The sequence below is a fragment of the Rhincodon typus genome, chromosome 2, assembly GCF_021869965.1.
Source record: "Rhincodon typus isolate 14 chromosome 2, sRhiTyp1.1, whole genome shotgun sequence".
In the NCBI taxonomy this organism is placed as follows: Eukaryota; Metazoa; Chordata; class Chondrichthyes; order Orectolobiformes; family Rhincodontidae; genus Rhincodon; species Rhincodon typus.
Window position 1 is genome coordinate 35,783,637 of NC_063333.1, and position 19,362 is coordinate 35,802,998.

Genomic DNA, 19,362 nt, shown 5'->3' on the forward strand with positions numbered 1-19,362 from the left:
AGATCTGTAATTATAAAAGAAAGCACTGAATAATTTGGATTGATGAGTCTTATTACCAATTGTTTGCTTCTGAGTTGCTGTTGTCCTGCCTTTGTATATTTGTGTGATTAAGCATGTTTTGATGGACAAATTATGGCTATTGGAGCTACTTAAAATAGTGCAACAATTTACATGATATTAAATTAAATAATGAACCAACCTAAATATTCGAAAGGTGGCACAATTTGTACAGATTGAAGGGGCTTTAGGGATTGGGAGGTGTGCTGAGTTTCCAAGGGCTATTCTAATCGCCCACCATAACTTTTCACAATATCAATGTAACCCTGGAGAGGTGATGTAACAACTGTGTATACTTCATTTCTTCAATCTTTCCCTCCAGTTAAAGCAGATGATCCAAACAATCCTCCCGCCACCCCGCTTTAAATTCAACTCCTAATTTTTAGATTATTTGTCTAAGTTTTATTCAATTCTCCTGAAATCCTGTTATAATTATCCTGAGTGTTCAAAAGATCATAAAGGGTAAAGGCATCAAGATAGCCCGGGGCCCTGCTATGTTCAGGTATTCCCAGTTTGTTGTGTTACCACAAGGGCTTGAAGCTGGGGCAGAATGGACACACTAGGTATAACTACTTCTTCAACTAGGAAAGGATTCACCATAACCCTTAAGAGTAAAGGATATTAGGCACTTTGACCTCAAAAGACCCACCACCATGGGATCATGGATTGGGTGGTAATAGATAATAGGTTGGTAGGATGGTAGCCAAGCTGCATCCATAGTGTACCAAGCACTCTTGGCACCATGGACACCAGGTGCCCTACTAATGATTCTGTACATACAAGTGGCATCACTGCTAGGAAGCAACTGTTGAACTTGATTCATGATGTAATTGCTGGATTAACAGTCCACATGCTGTCAGATCCCAAGTATCGGAATAAGAACATAAGAACATAAGAACTAGGAGCAGGAGTAGGCCGTCTGGCCCTTCGAGCCTGCTCCGCCATTCAATAAGATCATGGCTGATCTTTTCTTGGACTCAGATCCACTTACCCGTGTTCCTTTATTGTTCAAAAAATATCTACCTTTTCTTTAAAAACGTTTACTGAAGTAGCATCAACTACTTCACTGGGCAAGGAATTCCATAGATTAACAACCCTCTGGGTGAAGAAATTCTTTCTCAATTCAGTCCTAAATCTGCTCCCTCTAATCTTGAGGCTATGCCCTCTTGTCCTAGCTTCACCTGCCAGTGGAAACATCCTCTCTACTTCTATCTTATCTATTCCCTTCATAATTTTATATGTTTCTATAAGATCCCCCCTCAATCTTCTGAATTCCAATGAATATAATCCCAATCTACTCAGTCTCTCCTCATAAGCCAACCCCCTCAACTCCAGAATCAACCTAGTGAACCTCCTTTGCACCCCCTCCAGTGCCAATACATAAGAGAGTACAATTTCCCTCAGAGTGTCAGTAAAATATGCTATCACTATTAGCATGATTGAACTGTGAATCTGAATTGATTGTGCTCTCATTAACCATGTTCCTGATCAACTTCAAGAATTTTCATTCTTAATGAATGATACAGTGGAAAGCATATTTCTTCTTGAATTTCTTCATGCCCTGTGTTCTCTTTATATCAGTTGTTGCTGGAACAACTGATATAGTAGCTCAAAGACATCACAGACAGCATTCCATATTCAAACTGCGGATGTAATCCTGACAATGCTAGCTAAGGACATTTCACCATCTGCAAACCTTTACTAAACGTTCACCTCCACGAATGCCATGAACAGTTTCTATGTTGTCAGCCAGTCAGTAATTTTAATATGATTCCTCCAGAGTCCCTGTTGAATGTGCTGTGCTCTTCTGGGCTTATGAAGTTATCTGAATACGCAATAGGCTATCTTGGTGGAAGGGAGGAATAGGTAAGAGATTTTATTGCTGTCTGATTCTTAATTGTTCCTTAGGACCTTGACGAGTTATCAAATAAATTGCCTTCTTGCTCATAAAAGAAGCCGATATGCTAACCCTAACATTGATCGGCTCTTATCTTGTCAAAAGTCTAAATATTAAAGTTGCTTAAATAAATTTCTTCTTAAATGTGGGTATTGAAAAGGTATTACTTTGGTTATAGAACAAGCAGAGGCGAGAAGGTAGCTGCACTGTAAAATCCATATAACAGTCTGCTGAGAGAAATGTTTATGACAACATCAGCTTATTTCTCAAATGTATATCATTGCTTAATTGGAAAGATGAACAAACAAATAGGTGTTGTGATAAGGATGGGATGGTATTAGGCCTCCTCTATAACACATATTATGGATCTCTATTAGGACAACAAGAACATGAAATAGTAAAAATCATACGTGTTCCGATGTGAAGGCAATCAGTTTCGGAATGGCAGTCATTCCCTTTTCTTTAACTTCAGGAAACAGCTTGTAGCGTGCAATTAGCAAGGCATACATGTTTGATATGGCTCCACCTAAAATAGAATGAGATACTCATCAGCTTTCATTATCAATCTGTTAAAGAATAACAATTCCCGTCTGACAAGTGATATGATAATTCATTTTACTGCTTTTATAGTAAATTACCAGTTATAATTTATCTTTGACTTGGTACGAATTCTATTACCACCATTTGTTCATTGTACTTTCATTTCCTAAATGGAGAATACTTCATATGCCCACCCACTCAACTTTTCCAAATCATATGTATCATCTCTGTATCCTCCTTACAACTCAACCTCCCGCCCAACTATGTCTCATCTGCAAACATGGAGATATAGCATTTAGTTCCTTTGTCTAAATCATTAATGTGCATACTGAATAGCTGGGGTGCAAGTACTGATCCTTGCGGTGCCCACTAATCAATGGTTGCCACTTCAAAAAAGACCCTTTTATCCTTACTCCATCTTTCCTGTCGGTCAACCAGTTCTCTAAGCGTATCATACACAAACCCAAATCTCATATAATTTAATTTTACATGCTAATCTTTTATGTTGGGCTTTATCAAAAGCCTTCTAAAAGTTCAATAAATCACATTCACAGGCTCCCCCTTATCAAGTCTACCAGTTATGTTCTCAAAAAATTCCAATAGATTTTTCAGGCATAACTTCCCTTTCATAAATCCATGTTGACTGTCTGATCCTGTCACTGTTTTACAAGCACTATGCTATTAATTCTTTTATAATGGACTCTAGTTGACTTTAACAAAGTTTGACCATATCAGGCCTCTGGATCTGGCAGCAAGATATAGTGGGTGTTAGGTGGTTGAGTAGTTCTGATTTTTGTCAAGATTCAGGAGGAAATTTCCCAAGACACCAGAATCATTAACTACTATTATGAGATTAGGGTGTTTACTTTATTTTAGCTCTAGCACTATGAGAACCGGTTGGAGTATACAAGAAGAATTCTCTACATAGGCCTGACCTCACTGACAGTTGGAGTCCTGGAGCCCTCATTTTCTTATTGAGAGGAGTCTACCACTTGAAACCAGTGGGGAAGTTGAAGAGGTAGTAGCCATGTCAGTGGACCAGTAATGTAGGGGCCAGGCTAATGCTCCAGCATGCTCTTCCTACTGTGGCAGCTGGTGGAATTTAAATGAATGAATTCTCAAACTATAAAACTAATCTCAGTGAACACTAGGATAACTTGCATGGATTGTTGTAAAAATCTATCTGGTTTTCAAATGTTTTGAAGGAATTAAAATCAGCTTTCATTACTTGACCTGGCTACATATGACTCCAGAACAACAGCAAGTAGTTGCCTCTAAACTACCTTCTCATTGACGATTGGGATGGCCAGTATATGCTGGCTTTGCCAGTCGTATCTATGTATTGGGAATGAATAAAGAAAAAAACCTTTGGAAGCCCATTGATAGGTGAGGCCCCTTTTATAACAGATGGATAAATGCTGAGACTCTGCCCAATACCACAGGTGCCAAAATATTGTGGTTTCGGGAGATTTTGAGAAGTTTATGGGATGCCAGTGATGTTGGTGTTAGAAAATGGTCCCCAGTTTATGTCAGAAAGTTTTGAAATATTTTGAAGTAAGAATGGAGCCAAGCATATTAGATAAATAAGTACTTGGGTCCTGATGGGACCTATCCCATAATATTGAGGAAGGCAAGAGAACAAAATGCTGGATCATTGACATGTCTTTGTATCCTCTTTTGCCACAGGTGAGGTCCCAGAGGACTGGAGAATAGCCAATGTTGTCCCATCATTTAAGAAGTGTAACAGGGATAATCCTGGAAATTACAGGCCTGTGAGCCTCATGTCAGTGGTAGGGAAATTATTGGAAAAGATTCTCAGGGATAAGATCTATAAGCATTTAGAAGCAAATGGACTGATTAGCGATAAACAGCATGGCTTTGTACTAGGGAGATTGTGCTTCATTACCTTGTTCGACTGTTTTGAAGAGGTGACAAAGATGATTCATGAGGGGAAAGCGATTGATGTTGTCAACATGGACTTCAGTAAAGACTTTGACAAGATCCCTCATGGCAGACTGGTACAAAAGGTGACGTCACATGGTATCAGGGGTGAGCTGGCATGATGAATGCAAAACTGGCTCAGTCATTGGAGACAGAGGGTAGCTGTGGAAGGATGCTTTTTGGAAAGGAGGGATCAGTGCTGGGACATCTGCTGTTCATGATCTGCATAAATGACTTGGAGGAAAACGTGGCTGGTCTAATTAGTAAGTTTTCAGATGATGCAAAGATTGGTGGAGTTGCGGATAGTGAAGAACATTGTCAGAGGATACAGCAGGACATAGATCAGTTGGAGACATGGACAAAAAAATAGCAGATAGAATTTAATCCAGACAAATGTGAGGTGATGCATTTTGTAAGGTCAAATACAGGTGGAAATTATACAGTGAAGGGCAGAACCCTTCGGATCATTGATATACAGAGGGATCTGGGTGTGCAGGTCCACAGATCACTGAAGGTGGCAGCACAGGAAGATAAGGTAATAAAAAAGGCTTATGGCATGCTTGCATCATTGGAAGGGGCACTGAGTATAAGGATAGACAAGTTATGCTGCAGCTTTACTTAACTTTAGTTATGCCACACTTGGAATATTGCATACTGTTATGGTCACCACACTACCTGAAGGATGTGGATGCTTTGGAGAGGCTACAGAAAAGGTTTTCCAGGATACTACCTGGTATGAGGGATTTTTAGCTAGGAAGGAAGGTTGGCTAGACTGAATTTGTTTTCACTGGAATGCAGGAGATTGAGGGGTGACCTGATAGATGTTTATAAGATTGTGACCTGATAGAGTGAAAAGTATGAGGCTTTTTTCCCAGGGTGGAGGGGTCAATTACTCAGGGACACAGATTCAAGGTGCAATGGGGGAAGTTTAAAAGAGATGTGTGAGGCACGTTTTTCACACAAATGGTGGTGACTGCCTCGAACACGCTGCCAGAGGAGGTGGTGGAAGCAGACACAATAGCAGCGTTCAAGAGGCACCTGGATGAATACATGAATTGGAAGGGAATAGAGGGATATGGATCCTGTAAGTGAAGACAGTTTATTATAGAAGGGCAAAATGTGTCGGCACAGGTTTGGAAGGCCAAAGGGTCTGTTCATGTGCTGCATTGTTCTTTGTTCTTCCTTGTTATTGTTTATATGCTAATGCACCATACAAGCCCTCTTTGTGCTTACTACTGAGCTAGTCTGATAGGACTCTCTCACAGCTTGGGATGACCTTAGCAGCTGTCCTCTGGCTCTCTATCAATATGCAGACGGATTTCTGAACTGGTGCAGACCTTTCTCTGTCATTGCAGCAACTGGAGCTGGTGTCACTGGCAGAGACGCTGCTGTCCACATTCAGAGTGCCCTGAGAGGAGCCTCCAGTTGTGGAAGTTGGCTGCTTCTTCTCCCTTAGAAGGCACACTAGAATTTCCCTGATCACCTGAGAAGGACAAAAGCTCAAAGTGCCTCTATCACCGTGTCACTATCCCTTAAACTCGAGTTAAGGCAATGGTGTCAGACTTATTACACCATGTCTAACTTTAGTATTTGCTAACTGCATTCTCCAGTTGTGAATGTCTTGATGGAAGAAGGCATGAACATACATGGTAGCATTAATGGCTTGGATGCAATCTTCTACCACCCATGTGTGGGTGCACAGAGGCTTTGACAGCTCTGCCAGATAATCTCTTAGCTACATTGTTGCCAACTACTCCAGAGGATCATTATCAGCGTTGAGCTCAGCATAGGCCTGGCCTCCCAGTGTCCTTTGCCTGTCAAGGTCTTGTTTCCTGTCTCACCATGTTAATTGGATGGGCTGAGTTCTTCTGCTGTAATAATTGAGCAGATGCCACAAGACTGACTTTGAGCTGATGGCCAAGCAGAAGGGGCACCCACTCTCAGTACCATCTCTGGAAACTATTGCCTTCATATAAAATTCTGCCCAATGTCACCAGTCTTCTCAATCTCCTTGACCTGATTTCAGATGGGTCAGTCTAAAAAAAACTGTTATTTATAAATGGTAATAACAGTGCCAATACCTTTAGGGTACAGATCGCAATTATGAAGCGTTCTCTCGATTGAATTCCAGGCAGCTGTGGTGACACTGAGAAGATTTCTTTCTAAAGATTGATTAATCACTTGTACTGAAACCTTGTCAATCTTTCCACTTGCTAGTGGCCTGGTTATCTCTCAGCTAGATATGGGGAATAATTGATTTGGGTCTAAGACAAGCAGCACTGGTAAATAGGATCTGTTTTTAAGATAAGGTGGATATTTTAAGTTATTTGGAACACAGAGTTAAAGTGATTAATTCATACAAAACTCAGAGAGCCTCTCCTGGCACCCAATCCTCAACAAGATAGAACAATCTGCTTTCATATGAGCATACAAAGTTGGAATAGGTGTAGGCCACTCAGATTCTTGAACTTGCTCCACTATTCAATAAGATCATGGCTGATACAATAATTCCACATTCCTGCCAATACTCATAATCTTTCATCTTCTTGCATATCAAGAGCCTATCAACCTCTGTCTTAAAAATATTTAAAGGTTCTACTTCAACTACCTTTCACTAAAGAGAGTTCCAAAATCTCCTGATCCTCTGCAAGACTTTTCTTTCCTCATCTTGGTCTTAAATGATTAACTCCTTATTTTTAAACAGTGACTCCTACTTCTAGATTCTCCCACAAGAGGAAACCTTCTTTCCACATGCACCATGTCAAAACCCTCAGATCCTTTAGTTTTAATCAAGTTGTCCATTCCTCTTCTAAACTCTCTTCCATTTTCTGATTTGCCACAATTTCTGGAATGTTATTTGTATCATCTTCAGTGAAGATTGATGTAAAGTACCTGGTTAATTCATCTGCCATCTCTTTATTTTCCATTATTAATTCCCAAACTCACTTTCTCGGGACCAACACTCACTTTGGTAACTCTTATTTTAAAAAGCATCTATAGAAACTCTTATAGTCCGTTTTTATATTTCTAGCTAGTGTTCTCTCAAGCTCAAATGTTTCCCTCCTTAGTAACCTTTTACATTTCTTTGTTAATAGTGAATCGAAAACCAGAATGAATTTGAGCAAAGAATGTTCCTTGATATGTTTGAATTACTTGTGGCTTGGCCTCAAATTACTCTCACTGAATTGGAACCAAATGGTGAAAACTGGGCCTTTTGTAAAAGTTTCTTCATGAAATAATTAAGTGGCAATGAATCTGATTCCATAATTCTGTAGGATTGTTTAGCTATTTTAATAAGTAGCTCACTGGTTCATGAATTTTGCTGGGATATTTGAGAATGTTTATTTTAGTCAGTAAAGTTAAAGTTTCGTAGTGATGAAACTATTACTTATGTACACTGAAGTCAGAAATCACATGACACCAGGTTATAGTCCAACAAGTTTATTTGAAATCACTTGATGGAGGAGCAGTGCTCTGGAAGCTTGTGATTTCAGATAAACCTGTTGGACTATAAGCTGGTGTCGTGTGATTTCTGATTTTGTCCACCCCAGTCCAACACCGGCACCTCCATATCATGCACACTGAAAACATTATGTTCAAAGACATGAAATTGTGGAAGCTAGTTTTCTTTTTAATTGAACATGTTCTGATGCCACGAAAGCTTTTGCATGACCATGTTAATATTAGTGAGGCATCACTAAGGAGAACATTTTTTCCCAAAAAAGCTAATTATTTTAAAACACTAGATACAGTAACTTTGGGTCTTACTTGGTTTAAAATTGTGGACGTAAATTTATGCCGATAGATAAAAGGTGCAAATTGCAGATCCCTTGTGTTCTCTGGTCTCTTGATGGCACCAAGCCTAATGTTAACAAGTTGCTGTAACTGAGGAGCAGAATAAATGATTGAAATTCAAATGGAGAAAGGATCTGGTAGAAAGTCAGGGAAAAACACTTTTGCACATATTTCCTGAGGAAAACCTCACATCTTTAGTACTATTGTTGCCTCATCTGTCCAAAAGCAGTGGACAATATCAGAGAAGATCTAGTCTTGATTTCTATCCATTTTATTTTCTGTTATTATTCAGAAGAGAGTATTTGCATAAAAATAAAACTCCTTTTCTCTTTTTAAAATTGTGAAATGTGTGTACAATTCCATGGATATTATTCTTAATTCAACTCGAGCAAAGAACTCCAAGCCCCTGAAAAACCCCGAGGATCAAATACCAGGTGAGAAGATTCCATCTCCACATCCTCCTGGCCAGCCAATCATTTCCCTCATTTTCTTCAGGGTGATGTATTCCAACAGGACAAACACTGGTGCGATCTCATAAGTAAACCTGAAGCCACAATATAAAGTCAAATATTAAAATGGGGCATACTATTTCCTCATGGATAAACAAAACAGTTTAAGAACAGCAACAATTAACACCAATGTGCCAAGTCACTTTAGAGTGGGCATTCTTGATGAAGGGACCTAAAATGTGGAAAATCCATCTGAATGGATGGAGAGGAACAGATGGAATGATGTTTCTAAAACCAAAAGCACCAAATCTGATCTAGAGTGAGATCTTACAATGATGCTAAATAGCCAAATTGTCTTTGAATGGGTGCATTCTTTGCATCGAAAATGAACTTGACTGTTTTGAAAATGTTCTGTTTGCAGTTAAAGCTTTCCCTATAAAAATAATACATTGAATAAAATGTGTCACATTGATTGAATTTGCATTCCTGATGTTATGGTTGTTTTCCACATTTCAGAATGGCAATCTCCTGCATTGGTGGTTCACATTTTATATTTGGTGCATAAATTGATCCCAGATTTTGGATATATTTTTTGATAGCTTCAAAAGGCAACTTATCCACTGTGATCTATGGTCGCTCCTGTGTAACATTAACTTTTAACTGTCAGGTATGGAAGAGAGATAATGTATTTTCCAGGAAAAAAATCCAAACAATGCAAAAAATAAATGCATTGAAACATGTGGTGAGGCAATGATCTAGTGGTATTATCGTTGGACTGTTAAACCCGAAATCCAAGTAACATTTAGGGCGGCATGGTGGCTCAGAGGTTAGCACTGCTGCCTCACAGCACCAGGGACCCGGGTTCAATTCCAGCATCGGGCGATTGTTTGTGTGGAGTTTGCATATTCTCCCTGTGTCTGCATGGGTTTCCTCCGGGTGCTCCGGTTTCCTTGCACAGTCCAAAGATGTGTGGGTAAGGGGGGTTGGCTGTGCTAAATTGCCCATAGTGTTCAGGGATGTGTAGATTAGTTGGATTATAGACCAATGCATCTGGTCGGGATGCTCCAAGGGTCAGTGTGGACTTGTTGGGCTGAAGGGCCTGTTTCTACACTGTAGGGATTCTATGAATAATACTTAGCAACTGGAGTAAACCATTAGGTCCTTTGGGCCTGCTTCACCATTCAATAAGATCATGGTTGTAGTCTCACCTCCATTCTCCTGTCTATATCCCATAAGCCTTGACTCCCTTGTCCATCAAAAATCTATCTTGAGTAAACTTAAAAACAAAACTTTCACCACTTCTGGGGAAGAACATAGAACATTACAGCGCAGTACAGGCCCTTCGGCCCTCGATGTTGCGCCGACCTGTGAAACCAATCTGAAGCCCATCTAACCTAAACTATTCCATTATCATCCATATGTTTATCCAATGACCATTTAAATGCCCTTAAAGTGGGCGAGTCTACTATTTTTGCAGGCAGGGCATTCCACGCCCTTACTACTCTCTGAGTAAAGATAATTCAACCTCTCTTGATCACTGTCTTAAAAGGGAAACAGCTTCTTCTCAAACCAAGATTTAAAGTCACATTTGATAAAGTTCCACATAAGGGACTGTTAACTTAGGTAGAAGCTCATAGAATTGAGAGCAAATTACTGGCATGGCTGTTGGAGGGTTGCTTTTCAGACTGGAGGTCTGTGACCAGCGGTGTGCGACAAGGATTGGTGCTGGGTCCACTGCTTTGACATTTATATAAATGATTTGGATGTGAACGTAGGAGGTATGGTTAGTAAGTTTGCAGATGACACCAAAATTGTAGGTATAGTGGACAGCGAAGAAGGTTACCTCAGAGTACGATGGGATCTTGATCAGATGGGCCAATGGGGCTGAGGAGTGGCAGATGGAATTTTTTTTTAGAAAAATGTGAGGGGCTGCATTTCAGAAAGGCAAATCAGAGCAGGACTTATACACTTAATGGCAAGGTCCTGGGGAGTGTTGCTGAACAAAGACACTTTGGAGTGCAGGTTCATAGTTCCTTGAAAGTGGAGTCACAGGTAGACAGAGTAGTGAAGGTGTTTTATATGCTTGCCTTTATTGGTCAATGCATTGAGTATAGGAGTTGAGAGGTCATGTTGTAGCTGTACATGAAATTGGTTTGGCCACTTTTGGAATACTATGTATAATTCTGGTCTCCCTGCTATAATAGGAAGGATGTTGTGAAACTTGAAAAGGTTCAGAAAAGATTTACAAGGATGTTTCCAGTGTTGGAGGGTTTGAGCTACAGGGAGAGACTGAATAGACTGGGGCTATTTTCCCTGGACTGTAGGAGGCTGAGGGGTGACCTTATAAAGGTTTATAAAATCATGAGGGGCATGGATATGGTAAATAGACAAGGTCTTTTCCCTGGGGTGGGGAAGTCTGAAACTAGAGGGCATATAAGGTGAGAGGGGAAAGATTTTAAAAGGAGCCTAAGGGGCAACTTTTTCATACAGAGGGTGGTGCATGTATGAAATAAGGTGCCAGAGGAAGTGGAGGCTGGTACAGGTACAACATTTAAAAGGCATCTGGTTGGGTATACGAATAGGAAGGGTTTAGAGGGATATGGGCTAAATGCTGGCAAATGGGACTATATTTATCAAGAGTATCTGGTTGGCATGGACGAGTTGGAATGAAGGGTCTGTTTCCATGTTGTACATTTCTATGACTCTATGACTCTGAGTGGCAGGCGACAGAAAGTAGGGATAATAGGTAGGTCCTCAAATTGGCATGATGTGACCATTGATGTCCCACAAGGATCTGTATTAGGGCCTCAGTTATTCACATTATTTATTAAGGACTTGGGTAATGGCTAGAAAGTCGTAGATCCAAATTTGCTGATGGCACAAAGATAAGCGACATTGTAGACTGTGTAGATCCTAGCATAAAATTACAAAGGAACACTGACAGACTAAGTGAATGGCAAAACTATGGCAGATGGTTTTCAATGTATGGAAGTGTGAGGTTATCCATTTTTAGGCTGAAAAAGGATTGATGATATGAAGTTAAATACAATTGATGTCCAAGGGGGTTCAGGAGCATAGATCTTTAAAATGTCATGAATAGGTGCAGAAAATAATCAAGAAAGCTAATGGAATGCTGGTCATTATATCTAAAGGACTGAAGTACAATGATGCAGAAGCTATGCTGCAGTTAATTAGACCCCACTTGGAGATTTTGTTGGGCACCACAACTTAGGAAGAATATATTGGGTCTGGAGGAAATACAATGTAGGTTTACAAGAATGATACCTGGACTTCAACGGGTTAAGTTATAAGGAGAGATTAGGACTGTTATCTTTCAAATTTAGAAGGTTGAAGGGTGATCTGGCTGAAATCTTCAAGATACTAATTGGAATAGACAGTGTAAATAAAGATAAACAATTTCCATTTGGAGATTCTAGAACTAAGGGGCACTATCTAAAAATTAGGACCAGACCATTCAGGAGATTTGTCAGCAAGATCTTCTACAAACAGGGCGGTAAATGTTTGGAACTCTCTCTTCCACAAATGGCAGTGGATGCAGGATCAGTTGTTAATATTAAATCTGGGACAGATACATTTTTTGTTAAGTAGAAGTATTAAGGAATATGGTCCAAAGACAGGTAAATGGAGCTAGGACACAGATCAGCCATGATCTCATTAAATGTTGGAAAAGGCTCAAGGGACTGAATGGCCTGCTCCTACTCCTGTGTTCCTATGTCCCCCAGAACAGGATACACTTCTGGGTATCCACTTTGTACAGTCCCCTTAAAATCTTATATGTTTTAAAGTTCATTCCATTAAACTTAAATGGGTACTGACGTAGCTGGTTAAAAATTGCTTTATAAGATAAGGCCTTCATTCTAGGAATGAGTCAAGTGCACCTTCTCTGAACTGCTTTGAAAGCAATTTATTTCCAAACTTAGGAGACAGAACAGTATACAATTCTTCAGGGTTGGTTTGTCTGTGCTTTGAACTTGGTTGGTGCGTGCTTATTCAGGGAAATTAATTTTGCTTATTCATTACTGAAACCATTACAATGTGTATATTCAGGAAACAAAATGTTCCTCCAGTGTTGATCCAAAACTGTTTCCCTAGCAGCTGTTCTTAAAGTAACATGACACAGCTCTGGGCTGGTAAGTCTGTTAAAACAGATATTATGAATACTTTTTACTTTGCATAATGGTGCAAAAACAGGCAGTATGGAGAAATGCACTTGTTATGCATCTCTCCCAATTTCCAAAATCAAATTTTCAGGAGTGTGATTGTGAAGAGTGATCAGGAGAAAGAGATCGTGATTGGGCATGGGCTGAGTGTGGACCAGAAGTAGTAATCAAAACTGCTGTGGGTCTGGGCTGACCCCTGTGCTGTGAAATCACTCTCCCTAGTTTCCACAATTGTAGGATTACTTTGTTAATGTCCACACATGAGGAATGGACATATTTTCAAATATCAGAGGAAACCCAGATCCTGGGACTGTCCCTTACAACAAATCAGCACTTTAATGACAAGAGGGATTTCTTTTTCACATGCAAATTTCAATGCAATACTTAACAATGTTAACATTATATTTCCTTGTAAAACATGAAAACTACAAGATTAGATAGTCTATATCACAGGTTTCAAGAAACATTTGTGAGTTGCCCCAATATATTAATTTTCATATGTCATCCTGAAATTGGGAGAAAAGAAGTGTAGAAAATGAAGTCACCATAGGGCTGCTATTTTATTAGAGAGATGACTAGGGGAAGTTTAACTTGAGGGTCAGCCCACTTCGGGTGAGGGTGGGGGAGGGAAAGTTGAGAGGAGAGTCCTCCACAGTAACTGCAGCCCTGTGTAGGCAATGAATTCAAACTGTTAGCCTGTCTCTAGATTGCAAACCAGCTATCTAGCCAATTGAGCTAACTAATCCCCAAGAAAAGCAAGTAGAGAATTTTGTAATAAAAACAGAAAATGCAAGAGAACCTCAGCAGGTCTGGCAGCAACTGTGGAAAGAGTCAACGTTTCGAGTCCCAATGACTTTTTTTTCTTGAAGAAGAATCATATTGGATCCAAACGTTAACCCTGTTTCTCTCTGCACAGATGCTGTCACATCTGCTGAGTTTCTCTAGCACTTTCTGTTTTATTTCAGATTCCCAGCATTGCAGTATTTTGCCTTTAACAAGTTTTTCCACTTTTGCATTGACTGTCTAATTTACATAACCTTAATGTCTAATGACCTGAGTATGCTATTAATAGAATCCAGTCTTTGCATACATTAGAACATGAAAAACACAAAGAACCTTCCTGTGATTGAAACAATTTCCTGTTTAATAAATTTGACAGTTCTTCATTAGTGAACAGCATTCACTTGCATTATATTTCTGTCCACATGCAACATATCTAGAGATCAGGAGCTCATATGAGCCCAACAATGTACTTTCTTTATTTTGAGGCTGCTAACCGTTTCTGTAAAAGTAGTTGTGCTTTTCTCCTTGAGACATTATGGAATTCAGAGCACTAGCACAGATACTGAAGCAACTGCATGATGCTTATAAGTTTTTGAGAAGTGACTTTTCTGTGCATGGTATTTTCTAGATAGCAAGAAGAAGTTTGTGAAGTTCAACGATGTGACAACTACCATGAGATCTAGTCCATGGCCAGGATATAATGGGGTGTTCAGCCTGGCAGTTGGTTTGGTGGCTGGCAATGACTTGTAGCCTTCAATGCATGTGAAGAAATCACGTACAGCGTCAGGGATCCACATAACCATAGGCATTAGCACTAGTCCAGCATGGACAGCATATTAGATGCAGCTCTGGGTAATGAAGTAGAAAAAATTGGCAACTTAAATGTAGGAGAGATTTGGGAAGCAGCAAGTAGAATCTAATTAATTTCAATGTAAGAAGGGAAAAGAGCCTGACATGAAATAATAAATTGACAATAACAAGTTGAAAAGGGACATTGCTTGGAGGGAAAACCGACAAACAGAATTTTAGATCACCAATAAACATGAGTTGAATGGGAGGTAAAGAAGCTATAAAACCAGTATAATGCAGTAAGGGAGTTCATAGAAGTTAGAATTTTTCACTTGAACAGAAGCCAATGTCAGGCACTTGGCAAAATAAAAGGGCAGTTTGAACAAACAAAATAAAAATCTCAATATATCTGCAAGAGTGTTAGAAAGCCAAAAAGAAAGAAGAATTACGACATTCGCAAATAAAGCATTTTTAAAAAAAAGAAATGAAAAGGCCTTTGAAAGATTTGTCAAATACCCACTCTGTACAGAACCAATGAGCCTGATAATAAACAAAAGAACTGCAGATGCTGAAAATCAGAAACAAAATCAGAAATTGCTGGGAAAATTCAGCAGGTCTGGCAGCATTTATGGACAGATAGCAGAGTTAATGTTTCAAGTCCAGTGACCATTCTTCAGAACTACCAGTTCTGAGTTTTCTCAGCAATTCTCTTTGCAAGCCAGATAATAATACTAAGTCTTTGAATTGTTCATGAAAAGAAATCAGCTGTTCAAAACTTTGCTGAAAAGAAATCCCTCTTGCAAGTTTATAAAATTGCCAATCTAATTCAGCCATTGAAACACTCATTGATAATTATACTTTATTTATCATTACCTAAATGAAAAATGGAAAAATTGCTTCTAAGAAAGTTAAACCTATACAAACTCATAAAACTACCAAACAAATCTAGCAATCCCCCTCACAGCTCTGTAGAAAACTACTACGGGAATGAATCCATTGGTGAGTCTTGGACCTCAGCCATCCATTCAAAAGGACAAAGTTTGGCAGTTGTGTCAACAACACAAGTTGGACAAATAGGCAAACATATGTTTTGCCAGATGGTCTCATTACTGATGCCTAACTGAACTTTAAGATTCATTAATCAATTCAGCCTAATGAGGGTTGAAATGTTCATGAAACAAAAAAACAAACTTTCCAGTCGTATTATGTGGTTTATGAAATCTGTACAACATCATTGCTATGTCAGTGTAGATTAAGGAAATATGATGAAGTCATCTGGATAGGGGGCAAAGGGCCTAAAAACCACAAATATATGGTCAATATTCTAGTAGATAGCGGCAGGCTTTTCTAACTGCTATCTTTGACATCCATTGACTTCTATTTTTGTTTATGGCCTGCCTTGGATGGAGGCAGATCCAAGTACAACTCATTGCAAAGACTGAAAGACCAAGAGATCACAAGAATGCTTTGCATTTGGGAATAAGATAGTGATAAATGGGATTACTCATACTTTCAAACCAACGATGAAAACATAACCCTATGACTCTATATGGAAAAAGAAAATCCAAGTATTACACATATTAACTATTGAGAATAGCATAACAAGGCACAGCTTAAAATTTATAAAAGGTATACTTATAACAGATTAGGCAGTTCATTGCATTAGGAATGGACCACTGGATGGATTAATGGAGGCAAAAAAACCCGCTGAAAACGCAAATCAACATAATGCCGCAAAATGTGCACAGGAATAGTAAAAGGGAAATTGGAAGATTTCTTTATTGTTTATTCATTCATGGGATGTAGCTGCCGCTGCTGAGCCAACAATTATTACCTATCCCTAGTTACCTTTGAGATAGTGCTGGTTATATACCTTCTTGAACTGTTGAAGTCCGTATGTTGTAGGTAGACTATGATGCAATTAGAGAAGGAATCTGAGGATTTTGACCCAGCTACTCTGAAGGAATAGTGATATATTTCAAAGTCAGGACGCTGAGTGACTTGGAGTTGAACGTGTAGGTGAAGGTGTTTCCCGTATGTCTGCTGTCTTGTCCATCTAGGTGGTACTAGTCATGAAGCTGGTATCTAAGGAGCCCTGAATTTATGAAGCACATCTTGTAGATGGTGCACATTGCTGCTAAATAGCATTGCTTTCAGAGAGACTGAATGCTTGTGGATATATGCCAATCAAGTTGGCTGCTTTGTCCAGGCAAGTGGAGATATTACAATTTTCAGATTTTTATGGGTATGCTATCATAGGATTTGAACCAATGCACAGAACATTACCGGGGTCTCTGGACTTTGATATTGCCACCAATTGCAGTGATAATACCACTGTGCCATTGCTTCTCCTTTGATGGAGTGGGACTGTGAGGTTAGGCAGGCTGATTCAATGATGAAAACTTGATGATTGAAATAGCTGCTTTCTGTGTTCTACAATTTTACTAGAGTGCTGCTGGTGGAACCGGAGTTGTCAATTGTGGCATCGAACTTACATAAAAGCAGGACATGTTTTGTAAAGAAAACATGAATAAGGACTTCTCCCTATAACAATTCTTTGAATATCTCAAATTAATAAATGCCTTTGAAATCAGTGCTATAATGAGTTGAGCAGAAAGGCCAGACAGTTAAACATTTACTTATTTAAAGGTGACAATCAAAAATTATAGAAATGTAATCATTAATAATAAATATGCAGCTCAGGAAAATGTGGGAATTGTTTTTTCAAAATATCTTACATTAAACCAAACATGCTCATAATACTCAGGTCAGCCACCATCAAAACATCCTTTTCCCATTACACTCCTGCCTTATTCCACAATCTGTGAAAGCTAAGATTAGCTCATTGTTATTCCAGATCATCTCTCAGTACAGGCAGACCTGTCTACTCATCTCTCCAAGGTCTTTATGATGTTCATTGTGTTGTATGGGAGACAAATACAATTTCACTCTCCCTAATACTGTCAACCTGGTATAAGTGCTCAATTTCCCTTCCTACTCCCTACTTTAGCAATACTGGTAATGATTCTCTCTCTTTATGTACTGCCCTGCTCACCTTTAAATCTGTCATCATTACCCATTGTTTGGAAAAAAATCCTTGTCGCGATATTTTAATATATGAACAGATAGTAATAATTCCATTGACTGATTTCATACCTGAGATCTTTGAGCAAAAGAAAACAGTTTCAAATGAGTCAGTACTGTATTTTTAAAAAGTGCAAAAGTCACCTGACCTTCAAAGTGGCCAAATTCTACAGGGATTTACAAAATAGGTGCACAAAAAACATTGCTATGGAAGTGATTTGAATTTTTAAAATTGACAGTAAGCAACAGACATCTCATTAGCAGGAATGGGCTGAGACGAAGAAACTCACCAAAACCCAGTAGAAAAAAGTGTGCTGTAAACTCCCTACGTTTCAAAGGCATGTTGATAGTTTTGACAATGAGAGTTTGAAACATGGGCTGCTCTCATTGTGCGCAAGTAGCCAGATATTATGTATCTGGAATTCCCTTCATGAAAAGCTATGATTATGACCTTGTTTGTTTTGGAGGGCAGTATCATAAAGAATAATGACACCAACTCTCTCAACAGTTTTTTTTTCAAGCTTGGACCTTGACTATGTGACATGTGGGAATACATCATAGAGAGAAAGAAATTAAAAATAAGATGAACTTCACACATCACAGCACCCAATCCAGAAAAGGCTAATTGCAGTTTAAAAGAGACTATTTCCAGAAGAACAAGCAGCTTTAATTGGAACTCCACCAGAACTTCAAGAATGCCAAAGGCACCTGGGAGCATTTAATTCTTTTTACTTCTCGAATGTAACTTTCAACACTACCTCTCTCATCCTGTAACTGATTCTGAGATAAAAACAGAAAGCACTGGAGAAACTCAGTGGCTGCTGGATGATGAATTTCGTCGGAATATTGGAAACGCTATTCTCTCACCACTGATTCAATCCTATTCCCTGACAATGGTCTGAGCTTGTACTATTTGAAACCTCGTATCTGGCACCTGCAGGTGCTTTCAACCACAGATCCATGAACTGACGTTGTTCATCTTATCTCTGTAATCTCCTCCATCAGCACAATCCTCCAAGACATCTACACTTCTCTAACTGCAACCTTTTGAGTATTTCTGATTGTAATTATTGTTCCACTATTGGTGACCATGCCTTCAGCTATCTAGACCCTAAACTCTGAGATTCCCTCTGTATTCTTCTCTCCCTCTCACACACACGCTTTCCACTTTTAAGACATTTCTTAAAATCTACCTCTTTTTATCAAAGCTTTAGTCAATTGCCCTAATATCTCTTTATGTGGTTCAGTGCCGTGTTTTCCATTCTAATACTTCTGTGAAGTGCCCTTCAGATGTTTTATATTGTTAGCTATGCTATATAAATACAAGGCTAGGTTGCGTTCACTTAATTCCAATCTCTTGTGCAAACCCAATTTAATCACTCCAAATATGATATCCTTGCCTTCAATTGCCAAGGCTGTAAATTTAGGGATTGACTTCCTCACCCTCTCTATCTTTTTGGCTCCCTTTCCCACTCTTTGATACTCCTCACAACTCACATCTTTGAACATGTTTTTGGCAATTCTGCTCTGATATCTCTTCCTGTGGTTCAGTGTCAGGTTTTGTTTGACAATGCTTCTGTGAAGCACCTTCAGATAATTTATGATAAAGGAGCTATAAGTAAATTACTGTTGTTTTAGGTGGATCAAGTCTTGTTTGCCATGGAACTAAAATGGCTCCTGCTTCCTCGGTGCATTCAATTCAAAAACTCATTTTGTAGTTTAGTCACCTGGTCCATTTCCTCCAGTAGTGCAATCTCCAAATTCCCCTATTCTTCGCTAATGGCATATTGTGCCTGTCCCTGATTGTTGGGGTGAGGTTGGAGGGTGAGGGGGTTCCAGTCCTCAT

At 39.2% G+C, this 19,362-nt stretch overlaps 1 protein-coding gene across 1 annotated transcript in view; it reads right to left on the reverse strand.

Annotated features, from left to right (window-relative positions):
• Nucleotides 1-19,362, reverse strand: part of gad2 (glutamate decarboxylase 2) — a 131,218-nt gene that overhangs the window by 40,107 nt on the left and 71,749 nt on the right. The window contains exons 6-7 of the mRNA XM_020525646.2: nucleotides 8,662-8,774; nucleotides 2,365-2,480 (exon numbers count right to left, since the gene is read on the reverse strand). Of these exons, the coding sequence (XP_020381235.1) occupies nucleotides 2,365-2,480; nucleotides 8,662-8,774 (229 nt within the window). The remainder of the gene's footprint in view (nucleotides 1-2,364; nucleotides 2,481-8,661; nucleotides 8,775-19,362) is intronic.